General features: G+C 42.9%; 1 protein-coding gene and 1 pseudogene across 1 annotated transcript; one reads left to right on the top strand and one right to left on the bottom strand.

Annotated features, from left to right (window-relative positions):
* The first annotated feature begins 2,502 nt into the window (after positions 1-2,502).
* Positions 2,503-16,386, top strand: LOC119538291 (annotated as a pseudogene).
* A 2,123-nt stretch (positions 16,387-18,509) lies between these two features.
* On the bottom strand, positions 18,510-19,554 carry LOC119537188 (olfactory receptor 52I2-like). Its single transcript, XM_037839747.1, has one exon. The coding sequence runs from the start codon at positions 19,482-19,484 to the stop codon at positions 18,510-18,512; it is 975 nt and encodes a 324-aa protein (XP_037695675.1). The 5' UTR covers positions 19,485-19,554.
* Positions 19,555-25,372: the final 5,818 nt, after the last annotated feature.

Below are 25,372 nucleotides of genomic sequence, written 5' to 3'. Positions count from 1 at the left end.
TATAGTATATCTCTCTCCATGTATAGTCTCTTCAGCACCACTTCCCAGTCTGGAAGGGACCATATGGATCTGCTTCATCTGAAATCCTGAAATCACCCCATTTATGGACCAGAACTCCCTGTCTCTCTCCAAGTTTCTCCACTCATTTATTCCCAGAGCTTTAACCTCAGTATGACCAAAAGTCTGTTGGCTGCTCTACTTTTTCCTTATCTGTAAGCCCCCAGCTATTGTAATTCCTTCCCAATCCGGTGGATCTTCAGTGTCTTGTCAAACACTCTCTTTCAAAGCCCTTTAACATGCTTGTCCCACCCCCGTTTGCTCACCATCATCTGAAAGAACACTGACCTGGAATGATATGGCATTGTGCTTTCTCAAGGCCCACCCCTTGCAGGTTCTCCTTCTGACTGCTCTGCCACTACCCAAATTTAAAGGGGAGCTATTTCCTCCTCCTTTAAATTTCAGGCCTAAAACTGTATGAAATTTAGTGAGGCCATGGCTCATACTTCCTCAGAGAGAGAGAAGTCAAACAATTAGGGACCTCTCAGCAAAGCAGGTTATATGAAATGCAATATGGTTCAGTCCCTGGTCTCCATCCAGAAAGTCAGTCCCGGGGGAATTTCCACCAGCTCCCCAGCCCTTTCTTAGCCCAATCCCCACACACTTCCTGCATCTCCATACCTCTTTCCCTGTCCCACAACCCCTTCCCAGTCCTTGCTTTCTTTCAGTGCCACTCCTCCACCAAAGCACAGAGAGGCATCATCCCACTCACTTGCCTTGCTGCCCTGGTCTGTCTTGGATTCAGGGTAGAGGGCTGAAGTCTGCAGCTACAGCTGTGGAATGTGTCCAAGACAGAGGCTCACCTGGACACATCTGTCTGCCTCTCACAGACAACTGGGCACCTCAGAGGAGGCTGGGAGGAGAGCATCTATCCCTGGGAGGTGGAGTGATCTGTTTGATCACTTAAAACCTCTCCTTCCAGCCTTCTTCCTGGTAGACACAAGCCCCCCACCCAACAACCCTAAGGTACCATGTTTTCAGGGCCCTTGTGAGTCATGGTTGAGGAACAAATTACAAATTACACATGAAAAAGATCTCTCCATTAACTGTTTTAACTTCACTGAAGCTCCCAGAGAAGTGAAACCAACTTGCTCTTGAGCTCTTTAGGGCAGAAACTGTGTGACTCATAGTTGTAACACCAGCATCCAACCCAAGGTGTTGCAAACAGTTTATGCTCAATAAATACTTAAAGCTTCTGGTTTCAACTAATTCATTCACTATTCTATTAGACCAGCCATTTCTCCAGGCCCAGGTAAGGCAAATGGTCCAGTTCAGACCTCAGCTACCTCTTTCCATTTTTTTTTTTTTTTTTTTTTGTTATTATTAATTGCTAACGACCTCATTTGTTTTGGGAATTTTCTAGGCCTCACTCTCCAAAATTTCAACATGACTTGGGCCTTGACATTGCGTGAGAATACAGAATATCAATCTCAACAAAGAAGATATCATTTGGAACTGGGTTTCAATTTGAGCCTTTCCTTATTATTTTCCAGGAAGGACAGGATGTGCCTTCATTTGCTTGTTCAATTAATACCTAAGTATCAGATAAAGGACAAGGTCCTGGGAGTACAAAGGAAAACCTAAATTATGCCTGAAGTAGCAGCTTATGTGTGTTCTCATACATGTGCATGCCCGTATGTGTTCAGGTAGGGGGATTGGGGAGATTAGTTATTTAAAGTCTTAGTTTGTTTTAATGACAGTTTGTGGTCAGGAGTTCCATCCCCACTCCACCAGCTTCCAGTATCTACCTCTTACTTTATAGTGGGGGAAAGATGTCTGCTTAAGTATTGAGTAACAGTTCGCCAGGAATTCTGCCAGGAAGGTTTTTACGGGAAACTTGTATCTGCAGCCTGGAGTCATGAAAGATCGCATAATCCTCAGAGAACCTCAAAAGGTTCTTGCCGAGTTCACTGCACGTGTGTGTCCATTCCTGAGCTGGAAGCTGGGTCAGAGAACCAACCTGCCTGATCTCCTAGACTACTGAATTTAACATGGAAAACTGGTACATGAACATGAGGTCCAGTGTTATAACCTGAAGGTACAAGATTAGCTGTGACAAGCCACTAGTCTAGCCAGAGAAGCAGGAGACAGAAGACGCCAAGCGGTTCCTCGGCCAGAGACCCTGCTGGGCCTCTCCTAACGCAGGGTCCGGCAGCCTCTTTGGAGAATCTGCACCCTTGGCCCTGTCCTCCAGGAAAGGCCGCGCTGCTCTGGCACTAGGGTTCCTCAACAGTTTAAGGAGTTCAGAGCGGAGAAGGAAACAGAAAAACTAAAGACGTTGAGACACCAAGGCCACGCTAAGAGGCCTCCGCGCCCATCTCCGATTGGCTAGGTTGCCCTAATCCCTATCTCTGATTGGCTGTGTTCACAAAGTCACCGCCAGCCCGGCGGATACCGGCGCCTGGGCCGTGCCCGCCACTCATTGGCTCCGGTCTTGGGGGCGGTGCCTGGGGGGCTGAGGGAGAGGCTAGAGGAGCGGTTCCGAGTCGGCAACTTCTTCCACGGGTTTGGGGCTTGGATTCAGCGGGTGAGTGCTGCTCTGTCGGTACCCGCCGCTTTGACGTTGCAGAAACTCCGTGTGTCTGTTTTCGGCGTCCCCCGCGGAGCGCTAGTCCGGGCTGAGGAGGGAGGTGGGGAGACAGCCGTGCTGCTCTAAATGTCGGAAGTCCTGCAGGCTCACTTTCCCCGCCCCCACCCGCCCGCTGCCCTGAGGTTCGGCCCCGAGGTTCTCCCGGGTGTTCTGTGGCCGGGAGGTTGCCATCCCCCTCTGCTCCCGAACCCTGGAGGTCATTGCCTTCCTCCCTCGCCCCTCCTCCCCTTCCCACTCTGGTTCCTCCCCTGGTGTCTTTTCCAGGCCCCGCCCCTCGCCTCTGAAGCCCTTCCCAGACCGGCTCCCCACCCTGCCAAAGGCACAGTGAGGATGAAAGACGCTGCATTCCGGCATAATATAATTTAGTTGAAGCAGATAAACGTTTAATTATTTGTCTTGTTAAAATAATTTATGTATGATCAAACAACAAGAAAGCAGGGCTTATCTTTAAGAGCAGCAGACACGTGTTCCCGAATCTTGGTAGAAGATACCACTTTTAACTTTTCTGTGTTTAGGTCATTTTTATGACCTGAAACTTAAATAGTATACTTCTAGCGCATTTCTTTATCTATCATTTTGATATTTCTTTAGCCCACTTTCCTATTGCCACCTTCTAAATTTTTTATTGCTATTTTAGTTCTGTTGATCTCCCAAGCTTTAAATAATAGACATCAACCTCTATTGTCAACTTTGGACTGGAGCTCAGGGTGTCCCACTGTATTAAATGAAGATTTTGACACTTCTTCCACTTCCAGCCTACCATCATCTAATTTAATTCTCACGTATTCAACAAATATTTGAGACACCATTCTAGGTGCTGGGAATAAAGTAGTGAACAAAGTGAACACTGTCCCTATCCTCATGAGACTTCTAATGTGGGAAGTAAGATGGTAAACAAATACAATTCAAATACATGTTAAATGATGTTATGTGATATGAATAGAGCAGAGTCATGAGAAGTGGTTAATTTTTATATGGAGATCAGGACAGGCTATTCTGTTAAAAAGAGTATTTCAGGTGGAGGGAACAAAGAGTGTCTTAAGATGGGAGTGTGCTGGGTATGTTTGAGGAACAGTAAGACCGCTATGGCTGCAGCAAAGTTAACCAGAGAGAGAGAAATAGAGAGAGAGAGGGCTGATGATGAGCTCAGTCAGGGGTAGCAGGAGCACAGATGATGTGACATGCTGTAGGCCATTGTAAGGATTTTAGCTTTTACTCTGTGGCTTTGGCTGGAGGATAGTGGTGTAGGGTTTGGATTCTGGATATATTTTGAAGGTAGACCTGGTAAGAGTTGCTGATGGATTGGATATGGAGTATAAAAAAATCAGAGTACATGAAGACTGCCAGGCTTTTGGTCTGAGTAGCTGGAAAAATGTCTTTATCATTTACTGAGTGCTTTTTCTGTTTATTTCTCAGCAGTCGTTTTATAGGTACAGTATCTTCTTGAATCTAAGGGAAGTAAATTATCTCTTTTGTTTCTTTCTGTTCCTTATTTCTGGGGGTCATTTGTGTTTATCTTGGTCTTTGTCTTTTGTGCTTCTGGTTTTCTTGATGTAGCTGGTCATGTTTGGTTGTCTTTACATTTAAGATCTGGGAATTAGATTTATTTTCTTAGGTGGCAGATGTGAGTTTCTCTGCTGATGTGTCTGACTGTTTTGTCCACCTTGGTGTGGCTTGTCAATTAGTAGGCTCCCTTTAAAGTGAACAGTTAGAGAGCCTGTTTGGGGGGGCCCTGAAATGCCAAAACTCATGACATATTAGAGATTAGCCCTGATTCTTCCCAAGAACTTCCCTCTTGAGAGAGTAGAGTCCTCCAGGTTTCTTTTTTCCCTGGAGATAAAATGCTAGGCCGCTGTTTGCAGCAAACAAGGAAGGAGAAGGAGATTTGGAAGGGTCAATTAGAAGTCTGTTTGTAGAAGATCTGCATCTATCAGTCCCTGTGTTTTGGCCCCGTGTTCTTAGTCTTTCAGGTTCAGGAGAGTTTTTCCCATTGTGTACTGAAATTACTTTTTCCCCATTTTCCTCTTCTCTTTCTAGGATGTTGGACCTCCTAGATTGATACTGCTGGTTTTTATTTTTTTCTCTTTCTCTGCCCACCCCCCCCCTCACTTTTTTGGTCTCCTTTTTCCTTTGGCTTTTGTTGCTTTATGTTCTTACTTCTTCCCTCCACCCTGCTTCTGTGGTCACATGTCTATCTCTGACTCTTAATTTCTCTGCCTCTGTCTTTCCTTTTTAAAGACCCTTGTGATTACCTTGGGCCCACTTGACCAATCCAGGATAACCTCCCTATCTTAAGGTCAGCTGATCAGCAACCTTAATCCCATAGTATATGCCACCAAGCCTAGAATCTCCCAGATCTTACCTGCAGATCCACTCTGTCCTCCACTCTCATCCTTTTTACATTTCCAGACAGCAGTTATATTGCTCTGTTTTATCTCTCAACAGAAGGTTGGTAAATCATGTAGCCACTGATGATCTCCTTCCTAGTCTCTCTGCTATTCTTTTATTATTTTATTGAGGGCCTCATAAGCAAGGTCCATTAGTTTCCTATTGCTGCCATAAAAAAATTATCACAAATTTAATGCCTTAAAACAATTCAAGTTTATTATCATACAGTTCTCTAGGTTAGAAGTCCAACAGGGTTTTACTGGGCTGAAATCAACATGTTGGCAAGGCTGTGTTCTTTCTGGAAGCTTCAGAGGAGAGTCTGTTTCCTTGTCTTTCCAGCTTCAAGAAGCTGCTCACTTTCCTTGGTTTGAGGTCCCTTCCTCCATCTTCAAGGCCAGCAACTGTGGGTTAAGTGCTTCTCACCCTCATCACTGACCCTGCTTCTGTGGCCACATCTCTGTCTCTGACTCGGAACTTCTCTGCTGCCATCTTCCATTTTTAAGGACCTTGGGCCCACTTGGCCAATCCAGGATAACCTCCTTATCTTAAGGTCTGATCAGCAACCTTAATCCCATCTTCAAGTGTAATTCTTCTTTGCCCTGTTATGTAACAAATTCACCACAGGGTTCAGGGAATTAGGATGTAGACATCTCTGGGGGAGCAGGGTGGGGTGGGGGTGTGTGTATCATTCTGCCTACTGTAGAAGAAGAACTTAGTTGTGCTTAGTCTACCATCCTGTTTTAGAGAAGAGGCAGCTGAGACCTAAAAAAGGACTTGGCCTCTGTCTCTTAAATATAGGGCTCTCTGGCTTTAATGAACTAAAAGCTCTTTGTAAAAGATCCAGCATAACATCCACAGTCATAAGCCTGTGGGACAGGGGAACTGAGGAGCAACTTGGTGGTAGGAAGGATGCAGAAGTCTAGAGAAGGGAAATCTGCCAGCAGTAGGGTAAGCAGGAGCCTCGCTCAGGGCAGAATTTAACTTGAGAAGACCAGGGATAAGGGAGAGTGCAAGGCAGGTCATTTTCAGCTGGGAGAACAGCAGGAATCCAAGTGTGGTTGGGTAGAATGAATGGACATGGGGTGTATAAAAAAGTGTGGAAGCTACTCTTTTTGCTTGGCTGGGCATAGGTGCAGTTTCAATAGTGAAGGGAGGGAGATTTCTATAGGGCCCCCTGAGATAAAGCTTGTGTGGAGTTTGGACTGAATGCTGGGGAGCCAGGATAAGTTCTTGAGTAAGTTAATGATTTAGCAAACTAGGCTTTGAGATACTGGATCCTACAGTTTAGTAGTGATAGTGGGAAGAGGAAAATCAAGAGTCAGGGAAGCCAGTGAGAAGGCATGATCTGCTCGTGTCCTTCAACAGAGAATCCTGCAAGATCTCCTTATTGCCCTCATTCAGGAAACCCTACTGGACCACCCTAAATCAAAGTGATTTTCTCTCCTCTTGAATTTTTTTATACCTTGAAGCTTAGAGAGATTGCCATTTGCCTAATAAAGAACAATGGAACCCAGAACCAGGCATCTGTAAAATGAGAATAATAATGGTTTCTATGTAGGGCTGTGAAATAAACTGAGTTAATCCATAGAAACTGTTCAGAACAGTGCTGGTGTTTCGTGTAAGTGCTCAAGGAATGCTAGTCACTATTATTAGTGTGTAATAGACTCTCAATTACCTAACAAATTATAAAAGTATTGTGGGCTTAGGAACTGTTTCCTATGTCTAGCTGGTTTATTCATTCAGCAAATATTTATTCAGCATTAACTACATGACAGACACTGTTCCAGGTACTCAGGATACAGAAGCGTCTAAGACCAACCTGGCTTCTCCCTTTACAGACTCTAACTGGTAAGACAAACTTTCAAAGTGAATAAATAAATAAATATTTCCAGGTGAGCCAAGAACCTGGCATTGACCATGGAAGTTCCATACCCAAGTGTGCTCTGGGAAAATCTCAGATTCCTTGCCAGAGTTGTGATGTCATCAAAATGAGTTTAGTTATCATCAGATGTCCTTTGTTTTTATCTTCTAAAGGAATGTTATTTCATCTGTATTTCTAACTTATCACTGAAGGCTGAGGAGAGCATCATGGCTTCTCAAATAATAACTGTTCATGGCTGGAGAAGTGGCAGGGGTTTACAGGATGTGGAGAAAGTACTGCTGTTTTCCTTTCGGCTTTGCATGTCAGCGTGCAACACAAGAAAACAAATTATGCATATAGTTTATGTATAATTATGCATAATGGACTTCTTGTATATTACCTTTTCTGCACCTTGAAGTATGTAAATACACATGTAAACATACCAGAGAATGAGGCTAGAGTTATTTCTGGTCTCAATTTTGGATAATGAAGCACCACATTGTGTCCTTACCCAAGTTCAAGAGAAACAGTGTCCTGACTTGGAGAGATTGATTGAGTGACTTGGGAATGGATTGGCAGAGTGAACCCTGAGGAGAGTCAGAAATGACCAAATAAGTAAAAACAGAATACCCAACATCCACTCTCTTAGGAATCCCCAGGTATCCTTTCCGTGGTGTAAGTCACCAATTTGGTTGTGAAGGCCTGTGCTTATTAAGCAAGGTCAATAAAGGATCCAAAGGAAGAAGTCTTTTCAACCACTAATTATCCCTTTTCCTTGTCTTTCTGCTCTGTACCTTTTTTCTCTTACTTTTCTTTTTCTCTTCTCAGACTTCACTTACCTCTTCCTGGTTTTACTCATGTTCTGAGGAGGATACGAGAAGCAACCATGGATTCTGCAGCATTGGTAGAAGCCTTTGTGGAAGAAGTGGCCTGTCCCATCTGCATGACCTTCCTCAGGGAGCCTGTGAGCATTGACTGTGGCCACAGCTTCTGCCACAGCTGCCTCTCCAGACTGTGGGAGGTTCCAGGAGAATCCCAGAACTGGGATTACACTTGTCCCCTCTGTCGCGCTCCCATTGAGCCTGAGAACCTGCGACCTAATTGGCAGCTGGCCAGCGTTGTAGAAAAAGTCCGTCTGCTAGGGCTACATACTGGAGAGGGGCTGAAGGGTGATAATGTGTGAGCTCCATGGGGAACAGCAAAACATATTCTGCAAAGAGGATGGCCTGGTGATGTGTGACACCTGCAGTCGGTCCCCAGAGCACGAGGCCCACAGTGTCGTACCTATGGAGGATGTTGCCTGGGAATATAAGGTGAGAGATGGCCACTTCGTTGTCTCTTCTACCCCTCACTTGGCATTCTGTAGATCAAGGACTTGACCAGGGGCTCCAGAGGGTAAAGAGACCTAATTCCTTTGGCTCCTCACACTCACAGATCCCTGTGAGCTGATATGCTGATCTCTGTCTTACCTTGCCTTCCTGACTTTCTTTGACTCCCTTCTCTCCCATTTTATCCACACACCCCAACCCTGACATCAACACAGCTTAATGCCTAACCCAAAGATGATTTCAGTACTGGGAATTTGAAGGTCAGTTGGGTTTCAGTTCTGGGCACCTTGAATGAGTTTGAGTATGAGACGATTATATAAGTAGCCAAAACTGTACCTGTCGGAATCTGCAAACTTCTAGCAAATCTACAGAATCGTCATTTGACTTTAGCTGATTCATCTTAGCTCCCTCATTTTCTGGGAAAAACTGAGGCCCTGAAGTTTGAGATGATAATTGATTTTAGAGCTTTGGTGAGTCACTTAGCACTGAATGAAAGGAACTAATCTAACATTCTAAGATCCCTTCTGACTTGAGGGTAAGTTAGTTTGAGAAAGAGCAAAGGCTAGGACTAAGGTCTTCTTGCCCTTTGGCTGATGTTCTTTCTCTTCTCCCAAGCCCTTTTTTTCTTGACAAGTGATCTCTGATGCACTCGCTGCTCCTTCGAGGCCATGAATCACCTACTGAACACTTCTTCTGAGACACCTAGGCCATTTTTATAGCTACCCTTGTCAACTTCCAGCTTCCAGGCCTCTTCTTCCTCTTCCTCTTGCAGATGTCCATGATGGCATGCCTTTATCAGAATCACTAATTATCCCAGTGATTCTGTGATCCAGTGATCTAGTACTGGTCTTAATTCTCTTTCTTGGAATTGAGGTTAGAAGGCAGGAGTGTAAGATAAATGCCTGAATTAGCTATTTTCCTGTAAGAGGAGAATTTCTAAAAAAATTAAGATATTCTCTCATTTGTATTGCTTTGTCATTTTTTTTTTTTTTTTTTTTTTTTTAGCCTACTGAAATAGGGAGGTAGTATAACATAATGGTCAAGACCTGGGTTCAAATCCCAGCCCAACCATTTACTAGCTGAACATCTTTGGGAAGGTCACTCTTTAAGCCTTAGTTTTCTTATCTTCAAAATGGGGATAATACCAGTCTCATGGAATTGTGACTATCAAATGCATGTTTAAAACGTAAGGCATGTATGACATTTGGTAAGTCTTCCATAAAATGATTAATATTATTATCAGAGTACTTTATGCTTTCCAAAAGTAATCCCTTGTATTAGTGTTCTAGGAAAGTGCTTCTCAGCCTTTAATGTACGTATGAACCCCCAGGGATCTTACTGAAATTCAGCTTCTAATTCAGTATGTGTGGGTGAAGTCTAAGATTCTGCATTTCTAACAAGCTCCCCTGTGATGCTGATACTGCAGACCCACTTAAATCACACTTAATAAAATTCTAGAAGACCTTGGGATACAAGGAAGGTAAGGATAAAAATAAGCATTGATAGGAAGGTCCAAAGTAGTTTTCTATAATATGGAAGTGGCCCTTTTCTTCTATTTTTCAGAAACTTAGAGACTGTGGGAAGTTATTCTCAAAAAAGTACCTTGGATGTAATCTAGGCAGGAATCTTCTCGCTCTGTGCCATTCCTTTCCTCCTGGCAATCCTTCCGGCCCACTGTGTGAGGGACGCTGGTTTCCCCATCACCTGCCAATGCTAGAAAGCCTCATTATCAGCCCAGGATTCCTGAGGAGGCTTCTTCTTGTTTTTATCTCTTGCAGTGGAAGCTCCATGAGGCTATGGAACAGCTGAAGAAAGAGCAAGAAGAGGCCTGGAAGCTCGAAGTTGGCGAGAAGAAACGGACTGCTGACTAGAAGGCAGGTTGCCGCCTGGGAAATGAGTTTATTTATTGTCCTGAAGCTGGCCCATAGTGTGTAGTAGAATGTGTGGTAGAATGTGGGTTTTGAAGTCAGGGATCTTAGGGTTCTACTACCAGCTTTCTCTTTACTGGGTGTGTGGCCTAAGGCAGGCCACGTAGTCTCTCAATTCCAGTTTCTTGTTCATAATGGAGGGATTACATCTGGTCTTTCTCACACATGAGAAAAGAAAAGTACATGCCTCACATATACATTAGTTCACAGTGTTGTGTTTTATTCAATTCTTTGCAAAGCATAGTTTCTGTTCTATTTTCCCCAGTTAGTCCATATTTGGTAAGCGTTCAATTATTAAAATAGTATTGGGAAATAACCTCTGAAATTAATATGAGGCCCATAACTAATAATCCAGCAGAACTTTTGATCAACAGCAGGTAATAGTGAACTGATCTAAAAACAGTTTGAATTGGTATAATACCAGCAAGACACAAAACCGTCTAACACTGTAGTTAAATTACATTGCCTTGGTCACTTAAGTGTAACGTATCAAGTTATTATTATGAAAATGGAAAATAGTCTGTAGCATACAGTACTAAGATAATATCATAGACCCTAAAAGTAATAGTAGGACCCAGAAGCATCCCCTGGAGCTATGGGAACAGAAGAAAAGGAAAAATAGTATCCTTTAATTTTGCCTACAGCGCTTGGCATTGGTTGGTACCTGTCCTAGTTTGCTAATGCTGCAGAATGCAAAACACCAGAGATGGATAGGCTTTTATAACATGGGGGTTTATTTCACTACACAGTTACAGTCTTAAGGCCACAAAGCGTCCAAGGCAACACATCAGCAACTGGGCACCTTCACCTGAGGATGGCCAATGGCGTCCGGAAAACCTCTGCTAGCTGGGAAGGCAGCCTCAAAACGGCTTTCTCCCAGGACATTCCTCTCTAGCAAGCTTGCTCCTCTTCAAAACATCACTCCCAGCTGTACTCAGTTAGTCTCCTCTCTCTGAGTCAGCTCATTTATATAGCTCCACCGATCAAGGCCCACCCCGAATGGGTGGGGCCATGCCTCCATGGGAACATCTCATCAAAATGATCATTACCCACAGCTGAGTGGGGCACATTCCAAGCAAATCTAACCAGCACCAAAAACGTCTGCCCCACACAAGACCACAAAGATAATGGCTTTTGGGGGACACAATACACTCAAACCGGCACAGTACCAAAACATTCTAGAGTACGTGTGTGTGCATGTGCCAGTATCCTCAATCCTGGGTGACCCTGACATTAACAACATCATGCTGCTTTCCCAGTGTTGGCTCTGCAGATGCAGGTGGAAAGCCGAAAGCAGAGTATCATATGGGAGTTTGAGAAATATCAGCGATTACTGAAGGAAAGACAGCCATCAGGTCGGCAGTTAGAGGTGGAGGCAGCTGCAGTTCTGGCCAGCCTAGAGCAGGAGGAGAGGGAGACCAGGCAGAAACTGGAGTCGAGTCATGAAAAGGTAGCCCAGCAAAGCCGGATCCTGTGGAGGATGAGTGCAGAGCTGGAAGAGAGGTCACAGAGGCCTGTCCGGTGGATGCTGCAGGTTAGTAGCAGATTTTCCTGAGAACCCTAAGTGAGAGCTGAATATAGCTTGGGACTCCAGCAGGGAGGATTAGCTAGTCTTCAACAAAGCTTTGTCAGCACTCTGTACTGGGCAGACATGGGTCCCCCAGCTAACACGTGCTCTCCTACCCTTGTTTGAAAGATGGCCTTGCCCATTATAGCCTCATAGATGACACAATGCTCAGGCAGCTCTGACATCATATCCTCCTGTCTTGAGAGGAAGCCTGAAATCTGCCAGTCTTGCAAAAGCTCAGCCTGCTCTGCTACCCTTCCATAGACTACACCCCCTGTGCTTCTGCACACCTTCTCCCCAGCTTTGCTGTCTGCCTCCCTTTCTGATAGAGAAAGCTCCTCCCAGAGCTTGGTGTCTGGTCCCACCAAGGAACAGCACATACTTACGTGTGGCATTTTTTTCTCCTTCTAGGGTATTCAGGAAGTCTTAACCAGGTATATTCCCATCCTCAGAGCCTCTATGCAACCCTGTAAGGGATAGGGGGACATGACTAGAGCCAGAAGTAGAAAAGGAACATAGACACAGTACTTACAAGAAATCAGGTGCTGGTCTGCAGTCTTCTCCCTCTCACTTGGTGGTGCCTAGAGATTTGTTCATCTTTCCTATCTCTTCTTGGTACTTGGTCAAATTCATTTCAGGTATCACCATGGGGACAAAAGACTGCATATATCTCCATTAGCCCTCTAAGCTTTAAGTCTCAGCCCATCTCCTTTGTGGCATACCTTTACCTCTCCAGCTGTCAGACTCACCTCTAACCCTTCCCACAGCATGGGAATGCAGATGTTCTGGTCTCTGTGCTATGAATGGTTCAGGATCAGTCAAGTAATCATCACACTCTGTTTTGCCTGGTGTTGCTGAGGAGGGGTACTTCACTGAGCATGTCCCTGGGCAAGCCCCTCTTCCCTATCCTAAGGGCAGGCCCAAATGGCAGAGCTAGGACTTCAGGCCCCAAGGCTTACCCCTCCTCTACCAGGAGCAAATCTTGGTGCCTGCAGTGGCCAGAACCGGTGTCCCTAGAGCTGAAGACAGAGTGCCGTGTGCCGGGACTAAGGGATATCCTGAAGACTCATGCAGGTAATGGATGCTGGGGGAGATTTTGATGGGCCCCTCCAATAGAATGGTTTAGTGTCCTCAGGATGCCCATCTAGCCTCACCTCCACCCTTTAGTGGGAAATCCGTGGCTATATTTATCAAAGAAACGTCATCCATTCCATCCCCCCGCTTTCCCCTCACCCTGTCACTGTTACCAACCAGGATCTTTTCTCCTTAGCTGATGTGCACCTGGATCCAGATACTGCTTACTCCCGCCTAATTGTATCTGAGGACAGAAAAAGTGTGCACTATGGAGATACTGAGCAGAAACTGCCAGACAATCCTGAGAGATTTTACCGCTACAATATAGTCCTGGGCAGTCGGTGCATTTCCTCAGGCTGGCACTACTGGGAGGTGGAGGTGGGAAATAGGTCTGAATGGGGCCTGGGAGTGTGTAAGGAAAATCTAGACCAGAAGGAAGTGGTCTATTTATCCCCCCACTATGGATTTTGGGTGATCAGACTGAGGAAGGGAAGTGAATACTGGGCAGGCACCGATGAATACCCTCTCCTGTCTTTGCCAGTCCCTCCGTGCTGGGGGGTGTCTTCCTGGATTATGAGGCCCATGATACCTCCTTCTACAATGTGACCGACAACGATGCGCACATTTTCACTTTCCCCCATGACTCCTTCCTGGACACCTCCTGCCCTATTTTAGTCCTTGCTACAGCATAGACACCAATAACACCACTCCTCTGGCCATCTGCTTCCTGGATGGGGAGGACTGAGAGTCACCATTCTAGCCAGATGGACCTTCACCTGGCCTGCAGGGGTCTTGAGGGAACCTGACACTGACAAATGTCCCCTTAAGCTGAGCTGGGCCTAGAATCCAGGGATTCCTCTGTCTGACCTAGTCATCTCTTGCTTTGGGTTTAAGTCTGTCACTCAACACTCCTGTTAAAAAGCTGAGGCCCAGTCATGTGAGCCTTTCTTCCCTACAAGAGAAACACAGCAGGGCTGATGGTGAGGATCTGAGCATTCCTAAGACAATTTATTGGTGTTAAGAATCAGGACTTCATCTGTTCTGTAGCCTGTGCTTCTCTTCCCTGGTCCCTTTTTAGTGATGTAATAAAGTTAGCGAAGATGAGGAAGTGGATATTACCTTTAGAAAACTCTTTATATGGGGTAACAAGCAAGAGAATACTGTCCATATCCACATCGGATGCTGATACCAGTCAGAGGATGCTTCATCTGAGGTTTTGCTGTTGCTAAGCAAACCATATCTAACCCTAGCTCTCTGGCCTCCTTATTAGAGAAATGGAATACTCAAAAAATATGGGACTTCCCAAGTCCATCCTCTTGGTTGCCCCTCTCAGCACGAGCTGGACAAATTGTTTTATCTCAGACCAAGGGGACCTGCGTCCTACCCCTGCCTCTTTAAGTGGCTGGAGCGGAAAACCTGTGAGACTTACTGGGTTTTTTTGGTTTGTTTGTTTTTTGTTTTTTTCACTTTATGAATGAGGAAACTGGAATGGCCTTATTGAAGCAAGTTATTTCCCATAAAGCTGTTGAAAAAGATTATAAAGCATTTTTCATATTCAAATAAAACAAGATTGACAAACTGGCTTCTCAAATCACATATCTGCTTATCATTCATTGCATTTGGGTATCAAACATCTCACATATTGGAAAGGCTTTAAGTTCCCTCATTGGAAAAGTGGGGATAATTACTGCATGCTCCCCTACCTCACGGGTTGTTGTGAGGATCACAGATTTGTCCTTTACTTTTGCTCCTCTCTCAAGTATAGAGGAAGACAAACCATGGATACGTATGCAGTAAACTTCCCATCTCCCCATCTGAGAGCTAGCATCTTCACGGCAGTGCCTTTGATTCTTAGGGCCTCTCCTGAGTGTCTGGAGCCCTTTTGACAGTACCTATGCCAGTAGCAAACTCTGGGCCACAGTTGTATATTATGCAACTGATTATATGCATTTTTCTGTGGATCAGAATGAGGACTGTGATCTCAGAGTACAGAATGGAGATAATGAAAACAGTAAAATGAATAGTAAGACTCCCTCACCCACGTGCTAGCTGGGCTAAAGCTTGGGTCTGTTGAGTTCAGCAAAGCAATCTTCATGCTTCTGGCAACTAGATAGTATTCTCCCTGCCTTTCTCTTCTCTGAATCTGTGACAGAAGGAGGAATAGGAGAAGGGAAGTATGGGGAGAAAAAATAGAACTAGGCCAAAAAAGCTGAGTTGAGAATCATTGTAATCATAGGGAATTAAGACTATATCTGGGATATTGACCTTAAAGTAATTGTTGTATGAGGAGAGTAAGGCTGTACAGAAGTTAGTCACTAAAGCAGGGTCTTAAGAATATGATGTAAAGTGATTGTGGCTAAAAACAGACTGCATATCAAGCATAGGGGAATTACTGGTTTGGCTTCATTGCAAAGGGATACAATATATGTGACATTGTTTATTTTCACCATGAAGCTATGTAATTCAACCTCTGATGTAATTTAAGCTTAAAGCTAGTGATTACTAGGTTAGGATGGACAGCAAAGTTGATGCTGGCTTAGGCATAGGCAGAAGGAAAGTATCTTCCAATTATCTGTTGTAAGAAATAGCAGAAATAGTCTTCCTCCTTTTATTGTATTTTCTGTTTACATATGAAGGAGGTAAATCAGGCTAAAATGGAGAAATAAACTCATTCTACCCACCATGCTTCCAAGTTGCTCCTTGAAAATAAGCAGTAGAAGGGGAGAAGTTGCTGGATGGCTATAAACTGGTAAATCACAGAGCTGGTCCTGGCAAAGAAAGGGTTGAGCTGACCTATGATGGTGGGGCCATGTCTTTGGGTGGGTGGACTCCCCGGGGAATTGTTTTGTCTTATAAAGCTGAGAAATAGGTTCTTAGAAAGCAATTCCAGTCATGTCCATGGACATTTAGCAGAAGAGGCTAGGGATCAAATAAGTATTGTTCTTGTACTATGGTTTTTTTACGATCAATCTTGGAAAGTTCATAGAAAAGGAGGATTATTAAGTTGCTAATGTCATCAGACCTGAAATGCATTACAAAATGGAATGGCCTCATTTACTGTGTGTGAGTGTGTCTGTGTGTGTGTGTGTGTGTGTGTGTGTGTGTGTGTGTGTGTGTGTGTGTGTGTGAGACATTTGTAAGCTGATTTGGGTGCTCTGATTTCTTGTTAGAAAAATTACAAGGTTAAATGAATCCACATTGTTTATTTCACATTGATTTTTAAGACCTCCAGGCAAGAAGATGGAAGTTCTTAAGTGTATGAGAACCTTTACTTTAAGATGGTTTCTCATACTTTCCTTCTAATAATAATAAGCCCATGAAAATAAGGACTTTGTTTGCTTGCTTCACCATTGTAGCCCCAGTCTAGCATTATATATAGTATATTATATATATATATTTGTTAAATATATATATTTATTTGTTAAATGAGGGAATTAGAATTCATATGTCTAAGATGGAAATGAAAATAAGCTCTTCCTCGTTGAGACATGAAAAACTGGAGAGTAATTACAATGTGTTTTAAAATTATTTTGATGAATAATTTCTTTTATCACGACCTTCAAAAGTGGTCCAGCAGGAAACAAACCAGTGTTTTTGGGGGGTGGCGAAGGAAAAAGAAGAGGGAAGAATTACCAAGGGACAAGAAGAAATTTGGGGGGGGGGGGGGCGGTGATAGATATGTTAATTACCTTGATTGTGGTGAGGGTTTATCAGATTTATATATATATCAAAATGTATCAAATTCTACACTTTAAATATATGCAGTTCATTGACTATCAATTATACCTCAATAAACTTGTTTAAAAAAAAAAAAAAAAAAAGTGGTCCAGAAGGGAAAGAGCAGGGTGCCATGTCGAGGGCAGAGTTCCTGCACTGCTCCCTGTGATGCCTCAGGTGGCACCTCTGACTTGATGTGGACTGTCATTCACTACGAGGGAGGGATGCACTTTGCCCACCCTTGTTTCACTAGCAGAGAAACCAGTGAGTGCACTGCCTAAGCCTTGGAGGGGAGAGGAAACTGAAAGGGAAGGGAACCTGCAAAAGGGGGAACAGGGAGGAAAATCCTAGGGCCGATAGCATCCCCTGGCCCTCCGCAGGAAATCCAGTCTCCATTTTTTCAAGCAGGATTTGTTGTAATCTGTTAAAAATCTCAACATTGAGGGAGTCTACTGACTGTGAGTGCCAGGTACTGGTTAAATAACCACACACTGCTTTGTGTGATAGAGCAGGGGCTGTATCTGAATGTATTGTGAGAAGCACAGGATATTCTGTTTGGGGGTAACCATGGCAGGAAACCAGGTCACTTTGGGAAATATTTTGTTCAGTAAATATTTGAGTACCAAAAATAAGTCCCAGCTAGATGAAGGGAATACTAATGTGCAAAAAAACAAATCTGGCAGGGCAGACTCCTGCTGGAAATGCTGAAAATTTGTATTTTGGATGGAGGTTGGACTACACATTTGTCTCTGTTAATCAGATTATTTAGTGCATTGAATGTTCTCTGATTTAATGGACATAGTCCATTGTTAGGGGTTGATTATGGAGAGAGAATAGTGTGCATTTTCAAAATGGGTATCTTATCAAATATGCTTAACCACCTGATGATCTTGTTTTGTTAGGGGGTTGCAAGGAAAAATTTCTTCTTGCTGCTGTTTTGAACCTCAATGCACCATTATCACATTTTTAGAGGCCAGTTCCTGCTCCACTGATACTCTTGGTAGGTAAACAAGTCCGAGATTAGCAACAGGCATAGGTACAAAGTTGTTCTGTTTGGAAGAGTTATCACATGAGTGCTGATGTACACAGGACTACAGTTTCAGTAGAACCTAGAAGTACCCCCTTAGAATTATGGAATTATAAATTTATCATTAATTGTATACTTTTTTTAGTGCATACAATATGTCAAATGTTGTGTTAAGTGCTTTCCATTTATTATTTCAGTTAATCTTCAGTGCTCTTTCTGAATTAACATCCCACCCCGCCCCCATCAGTAGAAGGGAACTTGACAATAGACAGGTAAAAGGATATAGGGGTTTCTTACAGAACTTCATAACAGAGAATGTACTGGGTATCCAGAATGAATTGGAACCAGAGACCTAAACTCAAAGCCTTTTCATTCCATCCCATTAATAAGCTTCTCTTCTGTAAACCAAGTCTTTTTCCAGGCAGCCACCATCAGTGATCCCAAGTTTCTATCTCCTCAGATCAAGTGGTTACATTTATGAAAGTAGAATGGGGAAAGATTTTGGTCCAGGAGTGAGCATGTGACCACAGCTGAGTGGATTCATCAGTGAGCCAGAGGGCAGGACATATGTTAACAGATGCTTCCATATAGTCCCACAAGGAGGGGGCAATTCTGAGGAATGCAGACAGGAAGGTGGGGACCAGACATGTTTTTTCATCATGCAAAGGGATAGGATTTAGTAGGATATTAGGTTGGAAATATGGGTCAATAGCTAAGGAAAGAAAAATCCCCATTCTGTATTCTCTGCCCAAGTCTATCTCAGATAGTTATTGTTTGAAACCATTAAAAATGTTGTTAAAAAATCAGCATCATTTCGTCTTCTTGCTAGAAATTGAAAAGTCATGCAAGGTTACCCTTTGCAACTTCGTCTTAGAATCCCTGTAGCTCCTAGATAAACTGAAGCAGTTCTACATATTTCTAATGCATCTTTGAAGCTGGCTGGTATGCTTAATGTCTGAACAGATTTTGTGTTCACAAACCCAGGTTGGAATGGTCAGAGAGGCAGCGCATCAGCAAACCCTGTGTTCGCTCCCATATTTGTTTGGTCTTCAGGCCATAGATGATGGGGTTTAAGGTGGGTGGGATGATCAGGTACAAGTCAGCTAGCAGCACTTGGGTGTGTAAGGGCACCATGTCTTGCCCTAGCCAGGCTGCATAGATGGACGCCATCCCAGGTAGGTAGTACAGAGCCAAAACCCCCATGTGGGAACCACATGTGCTTAATGCTTTCAACCGCGCGTTCTTAGAGGAGAGGCTAAATGCAGCCTGGAGAATCAGTTTATAGGAGGCACCAATGAAGGCCATATCAGAGCCCACAATAATGGAGGAACCAATCAGACTGTAGAGACTGCTGGGCATGGGGTTGCCACATGCCAACTTGGCCACAGCTATGTGCTCACAGTAGGAATGGAGGACCAAATTGGAGTCACAGAAAGGTAGATGACTCACCATCCAACTCAGTGGAGTCATGAATATGATGGCTCTGATGATGATGGCCACACTCATTCCCAGCACCACATGAGGTGTGAGCATTCTCTTGTAGTGTAGGGGCTTGCAGATGGCTACGTAGCGGTCAAAAGCCATGGCCAGCAGCAGCCCTGTTTCTACAGCTGTAGCTGCATGGACAAAAAACATCTGAGTGAAACAAGCATTAAAGCTGATGGAACTGTCTCCTGAGCAGAAGATGCTCACCATCTTGGGCACTACAGAGGAGGCCATAATAATATCTACAGCAGACAGAACACACAGGAAGTAGTACATGGGCTCTTGTAGAGTAGAATCCAGCCAGATTACAGTCACAATGAGGGTGTTTCCTAGCAGAGCGACAGTGTACATGGCACTCAGTGAGATAGGCAGCCAAAGATGTGAAGGCTGCAACCCTGGGATACCCACAAGGAAGAAGGTGTCAGGAGTTTCCATTGTGTGGTTGTAGGGTAGCCCCAGCATCTCAGGTAAGACTGCTTTCCTATTAATGCACAAAATGATGTAAAGAAAAAATGATGCAGTCCTATAGGACTTTTTCCCAGCTGTGGTATTGGGAAAGCCTGGCCATATTCTCAGCTAAGTGAACTATAGTATCAGAAAACTGACATCTGATAGAATCATTGTGCTCCATCTTCCATCCTCTTCTCCTTTTTAATTTCTGTTCATCTTTCAAGAGTTACCTCCTTTGGGAAGTCTTCTTTACTCTATTTCCTCCTACATCCCATATTCAGGTTAAGTCAGGTACCTGCCCTCTGGGCTTCCATGACACATCCCATGATGATGTCTGAGGGACCTAAATTGACAATTTCAATACAGTGTAGTGAGCGTGTCTCAACCCACCCTCCCTTTCAGTTTGTTGTATGCACTTAAGTGTGTGTCTCTTGCTTACTGCCTTAAACCAAATGTGTGATGCATAGTTGTACACAAGTCCATTAAAAGATGTATGCATTCATACATCTTTCCACCAAACAAATGAGCAATCAGAGGAAATAATTCATATTTATCTTTCATCTTTATATTCTCAGTTCCTAATACTTAATAATTGTTGAAAGAAACAAAACTTCTTGAGCTCAGATGTGTCACATTTTCATCCTCAATGTCGTGCCTAGAGAAAACATGAAAGAAGCATTGTTCTGGTTGAAGAAACAGATGAAAGGATTCAGGAAAATAAGATAATTAGAGGACACATTATCATTTTCCACAGGAGATAAACTTCCTCTGGAGATACTTACATTTCTACCTTCTCAACATTTCTGCCAGGATTTTCTACTGAGGTAGGTTGAATTAATAGATTAGATAACTGTAAATAAAATTTGAGGGACTACCTTATAGATGAATACCACCCACCCTGAGTAGGTTTCTGTGGTTCTTCCATATGGCTAACTCCTTCTTCATGATAAACATCCAAGATATTTCAGACATCAAGAATGCTTTATGTTTTAGAAAAAAAAAAACACTCTTTAAATGAACTTAGTATGTTTAATAATGTGCTGAAAAATATGGTATGCATAATCTGAGTGTTTTTCTCCATTAATAAAATAGGTCAAACATCCTTTCCATACAAGGCAATTGATATAATTAAAATGAGATTAACTATTTTGCCTGAGATAACATAGCAAGTAGGTGGTAAATTTGAGATTCAAATCCAGGTCTTTCCAGATCCTATTAACATCTGTGACACCCCCCCCCCCCCCGCAGTTGTGGCCATCCAGACCAGATTAATAGTCAAGGCAACAACTATACATACTGGCAAAAAAAATTTTTTTAATGTTAGGGGCCTCACTAAGCCAGTATTGATGAGACAGAGAGCTGCTCCTCTCTACTACCAAGAACCAAAATCCAATGCATTAATTTCTTTTTTTCACTGCATTGATCCTCCATCTGCCTCATTCATTTGTCACTATAACATATAACATGTTATAACCTGTTTGGGCAAACCTGAATATAAGGGGTCAGCATTAAACTACCATTCCATTCTTGTGTAGTATCCCTTTGGTTACTTTCTCCTTGGGGTGGATGGCCTCCATGATTTCATATGGTTTTTAGGCATGTGCACATTCCTCTATCCATCTGAGAACACTCTTTATAGGGTCTTCTTCCTCCAGTGGTATCACTCAGTCTTGGGGACATTGGTTGAACTTCTTTTAGGAACCCCTAGTTTCTCTTTCCTTGAATATGGCATAGAAATCCTACATACTTCAATGTACCCCACTCAAAAATAGTTTGTGGTCTTAAATCATCAGGAGGCAGGATATCAAAAAGGCTAAAAACAGTGGTTCTTGATTCAGATTCTCTAAACTGAAAATCCTGTTCTGTCACTTGCTAGCCACTTTGCCTTGATGAAGTTATTTGAACTCTCTAAACTTTAATTTGCTCATTGGCAAGATGGAGATAATGGCCCAACTTCATAGGATGTTTGAGATTTAAATGAGAAGCTATGTAAAAGTACTTAACTTATACATAGGCACTCACAAAAAATGAGACTATTTCCCCCCTGCTTGATCCTATAGTCCTAGATTGCATACTGTCATGGGTCAGTGTGACTTGGAGGCCAAAAATTTATAAAGCATCTCAGCCCTGCATTGTCTGAAGCCTTTCCCTTGTCCTCCCACAATCACTGAAAAATCACTGAGGATGTGTCACTTGGTGACTGTACCATGAGGTTCTAATCTGAAGGCCCTCTTCCTTTTTCAATCTGTTGCATTATAGAGCAGTTCTCAAGTTTAAGGTTTTTGTGTTTTCTTTGTCACTTCTATGAGAAGGGCTCCTTAGATTTGCCCACAATCCATCATTAATAAAAAAGCTAGAGTGGTTAACACCTCTGCTGCCATATAACAACTATTGCCAAATTGAAATGGGATGGGATTAAGGATGGAATGGAAGTGTGTATGACAAATATCCTGTCTTCAGGCCAAATCTCTGCTTCAACTTTTTTTCTGTGACCATCATACTATTCAGAGCATTTCAGTTCCTGTGTAAGAGCACTGGACATGTAGCCTAGTCCCAGACTTGGACTCAAGATTCCAGGTGTGGACCAGACCATAGTAAGTACAATTGATAATCTCCTTCCTCAAACACTCCCTGCCCTATTGTTGCATCTCTGAAGGCTGCATTTGCCTGGTGAGTCACCACACCAACTGTGTGACTTGTGTTGACTTTACAGTAGTCATGTATAGCCCAAAAACTGTTTCCTAGATGTTGTGGCAAACTTAAATGAAGGATACCTACTTGCCAAGCTTCAAGTGTAGCCTGACCTTAGCTATCACTTCCTGTACCTCCCCTTAATATGGCTTCCAGCCTAAGAAGTTCCCTTGTTCCTACCCTTGAACACTGTCTTTCTTTATTCCTTTTTAATTTCTCACTAGGGTCCTGGCCCCTGCCTGAATAACTGGGTAGATCAGATAGATAGAATTCTGGCCTAAGGATCCCCTCTGCTGCAGTAGACATTTTCTCTGTTAGCCAGAGCTAACACTAGGCAGACATTCAACTGGTTGTCAATCCTAACCATGTGATGTATGTTTGCCCTTTCCATTTACCTTCTAGAAAGCCTGAGCACCAACTCCACACCCAGGTACCAACAACAACATTGGTGGGAGTCCTCAGGAGTTTCCTAAAAAGCCAAATTCCTAAGATATGTTTGCAAATTGAGCTCTTTATTGAAACAAATAAACAAAACCCTAAAATGAGAAATGCCTTATAATGGAGTAGACTGAATTCAGGATGCGCTCCATATCATGGTCAGATTAGAAGAACCTTGCTATGTATAACCACTGAGTGAGACATCTTCAGTGATAGATTGTAAAAAGACAAGGGGAAGGCTTTCTGAAATAGAATGGTAGTGAAGAGTGGGGAAAAAATATCAGGATATCCTTAAAACTGTTGTATGTCTTCTGGGTACCACAAACCCAAGGGTAAGCATGACTGCTTAAAGAGCAGAGGAAGAGTGCAAGGAACCAGAATGCCTCTTCTCCCACTCACCTCTGATCCAGGATCTTCCTCTCCTGACTGCTCTGAGTAAATTCACTTTTCTTCTAAGCCTCAGCTCATGACCTGCCCCACCCCTCCTCTCTCCAGCCTGGCAACCTCTAGCTGATCATACCTTTCATTCCCCTAAGGTTTTTATCTCCTTCCTTTCTTTTTATTCTTCTTGACTAGCACTGCAAGAGATTTGCATATTTTATTAGTGTTTTCAAAAAACAAGACATTTGGTTTGATTGGTCATCTCTTTGATTAAAATACTTATTTCACTCTTCAGCCTTTTGCTAGTGGAGTTATCTTGCTAAAATCAATAATGTTCTCCATTGATGACCTGTTGCCAATCCAGTGACTTCTTTTCATTCTTAATTTTACTTGACCTCTCCAAACATTTAAAATTGCTGCCAACTTCTTCTTTTTTAACTTTTTAAGTAAGTATAACATACATACTGTAAAATGCACAAGACTCAAGTGTATAATTTGATTAAATATTTGTAAGGTGAATACCTGATCACATCCATGTAGCCACTACCCAGATCAAGACACTGTTGTTCAGAAAATTCTGGCCAAGCTCTTTGAAAGCATATTTCCAGCCAAGCACCTGCTTCTACCTTCATCCCTGCAGAGACATTCACATGGAGACCTGGAAGGTCAGTCAACAAAGTCAAGATTAGATAAGTCACTAAACGCCAATAACGAAGTCAAAGGATTTGTGAGGGTTTCTCATTTCCATTTGAAATATGGGGATGCATAATTTAAATTCAAATTATCTTACTGATGAAATCACTAACATAATTCTTCTGACTATAGTCTTTCTGTTTACAATTGACCATTTGCCCTAGCTGACTTCCTCTCCTCTCTAACCAAACAAATGTGCTCCCAATCAGCCCTACTGCCTGGTTTCTTTAGTCATAAACCCTGTTCCCTGAAAAACTGTCTCTTTCCATCCCAAAGTTGGACTTAGCCCTTCCTTTCTTTGCTTTTAAACCAAAGTAGTCATATATTCGACATTCCCTCTTCCATTTCCCCCCAACCTCCCATCAATTCCAGAAGAAAATCCTGGCATCAGAAGCACCCCCCAGACCTGGCTGGCCCTTTGTAAAGAGGTTGTGGCCTGATATCCTCCTTTCTAGGGTGACCCTAGCCTTGAGACTCCATCAGCCCAACACCCAGTCCCCAGGTCAGTTACCCACATCCCTGGAGTTTTCTCTATCCAGCCTTCTCAGATGCATCTATTCCTGCTGTCCACATTTCTAGCAGCCTTCAAGAGGAGCAGGAAGGGAGACAAGAAATCAATGGTGAGCAAACATAGAGCCAAAGTGAGTAGTATTGTCACTTCCAAAGAACTCCCATTGGGAGCCTTTTTTCCCTTTCTTTCGATTATCTTCCTGTCTTCTCCCTGGGCACCAGGTTTCCCTTGGCCTCTGCCTAGGAGCCAAACTCTGTTAACTCCTCCCAAGACTGGCTTTTCTCTGTGCTCTGGCCCCTGAGACTTTCCAGATTGCAAGTCCTTAGAGGACACGTGGAATTAAACTAGCATATAGAGAAAAGAAAGTAAGAAACCAAAATTGGTTAGATGTGTGAAAACCTTCTATGTGTCAGGTACCTGATAAATGCTCTTCAAAGATTATCTCATTCAATTCTCAGAACCTTTGAAGTAGGTGTCATTGCATCTACATTTTACAGATGAAACTGAGGAACATGGAAGGTCACAAAGCTAATAAGCGAGAAAGTCAGGATTCAAATTCTGGCAATAATAAATTTATTATTACACTTTATGGTAGCAATGTTCACACTGATAGTTTATTTCATCTCTCAAAGTTCACTTTGCAGTTCAGTTCCTCAATTGCCTGGAGACTCATGGTGGGCTTCACTGGTTAAGTATTTCTCATATAATGAGATTATATATAACACTGTGCTATAAAATACTGTTTTGAATAGATAAGAGAAAAAATAGAGGAGACCAAGGAAGAGGGAGACAAGTTTTCAAACTGGGAAAGCATATGGACTTCAGCCCCAAAATTAGAAATCCTTAACTGGATCTGTTTCTGAGAAAACGCAATCTCAGGCAGTGGGCAATCCTGCCTTGGACCTGATCTTAATGGGAGTACTTGACTCTTTACCCCTAAGTAAAACACTGTTTTTAAGAATGAAGTAGACGTATCAATTATAAACAATTCTTACTTTTTAAGTGTCTTCATGTACAACAAGTGTCAAAGGTCCTTTTTGAACATCTCTGAAGAGAATCATAATTTTATTTTTGTCCTTTGATCTATTATTATGGTTTAAATTAAAAGATTTTTAAATTTTGAACCACACTTACATTCATGGACTAAATGCCACTTGGTCATAGTGTATTATTTTCTTAATGTGGA

Source organism: Choloepus didactylus, chromosome 6 (assembly GCF_015220235.1).
Source record: "Choloepus didactylus isolate mChoDid1 chromosome 6, mChoDid1.pri, whole genome shotgun sequence".
Taxonomy (NCBI): Eukaryota; Metazoa; Chordata; class Mammalia; order Pilosa; family Megalonychidae; genus Choloepus; species Choloepus didactylus.
Note: the sequence above shows the minus strand (reverse complement) of the source record. Positions and strands in the feature narration are given on the sequence as shown.

Coding starts and splice junctions, on each gene's coding strand:
- LOC119537188 (XM_037839747.1), bottom strand. CDS start 19,484: ATGCTGGGGCTACCCTACAACCACACAATGGAAACTCCTGACACCTTC.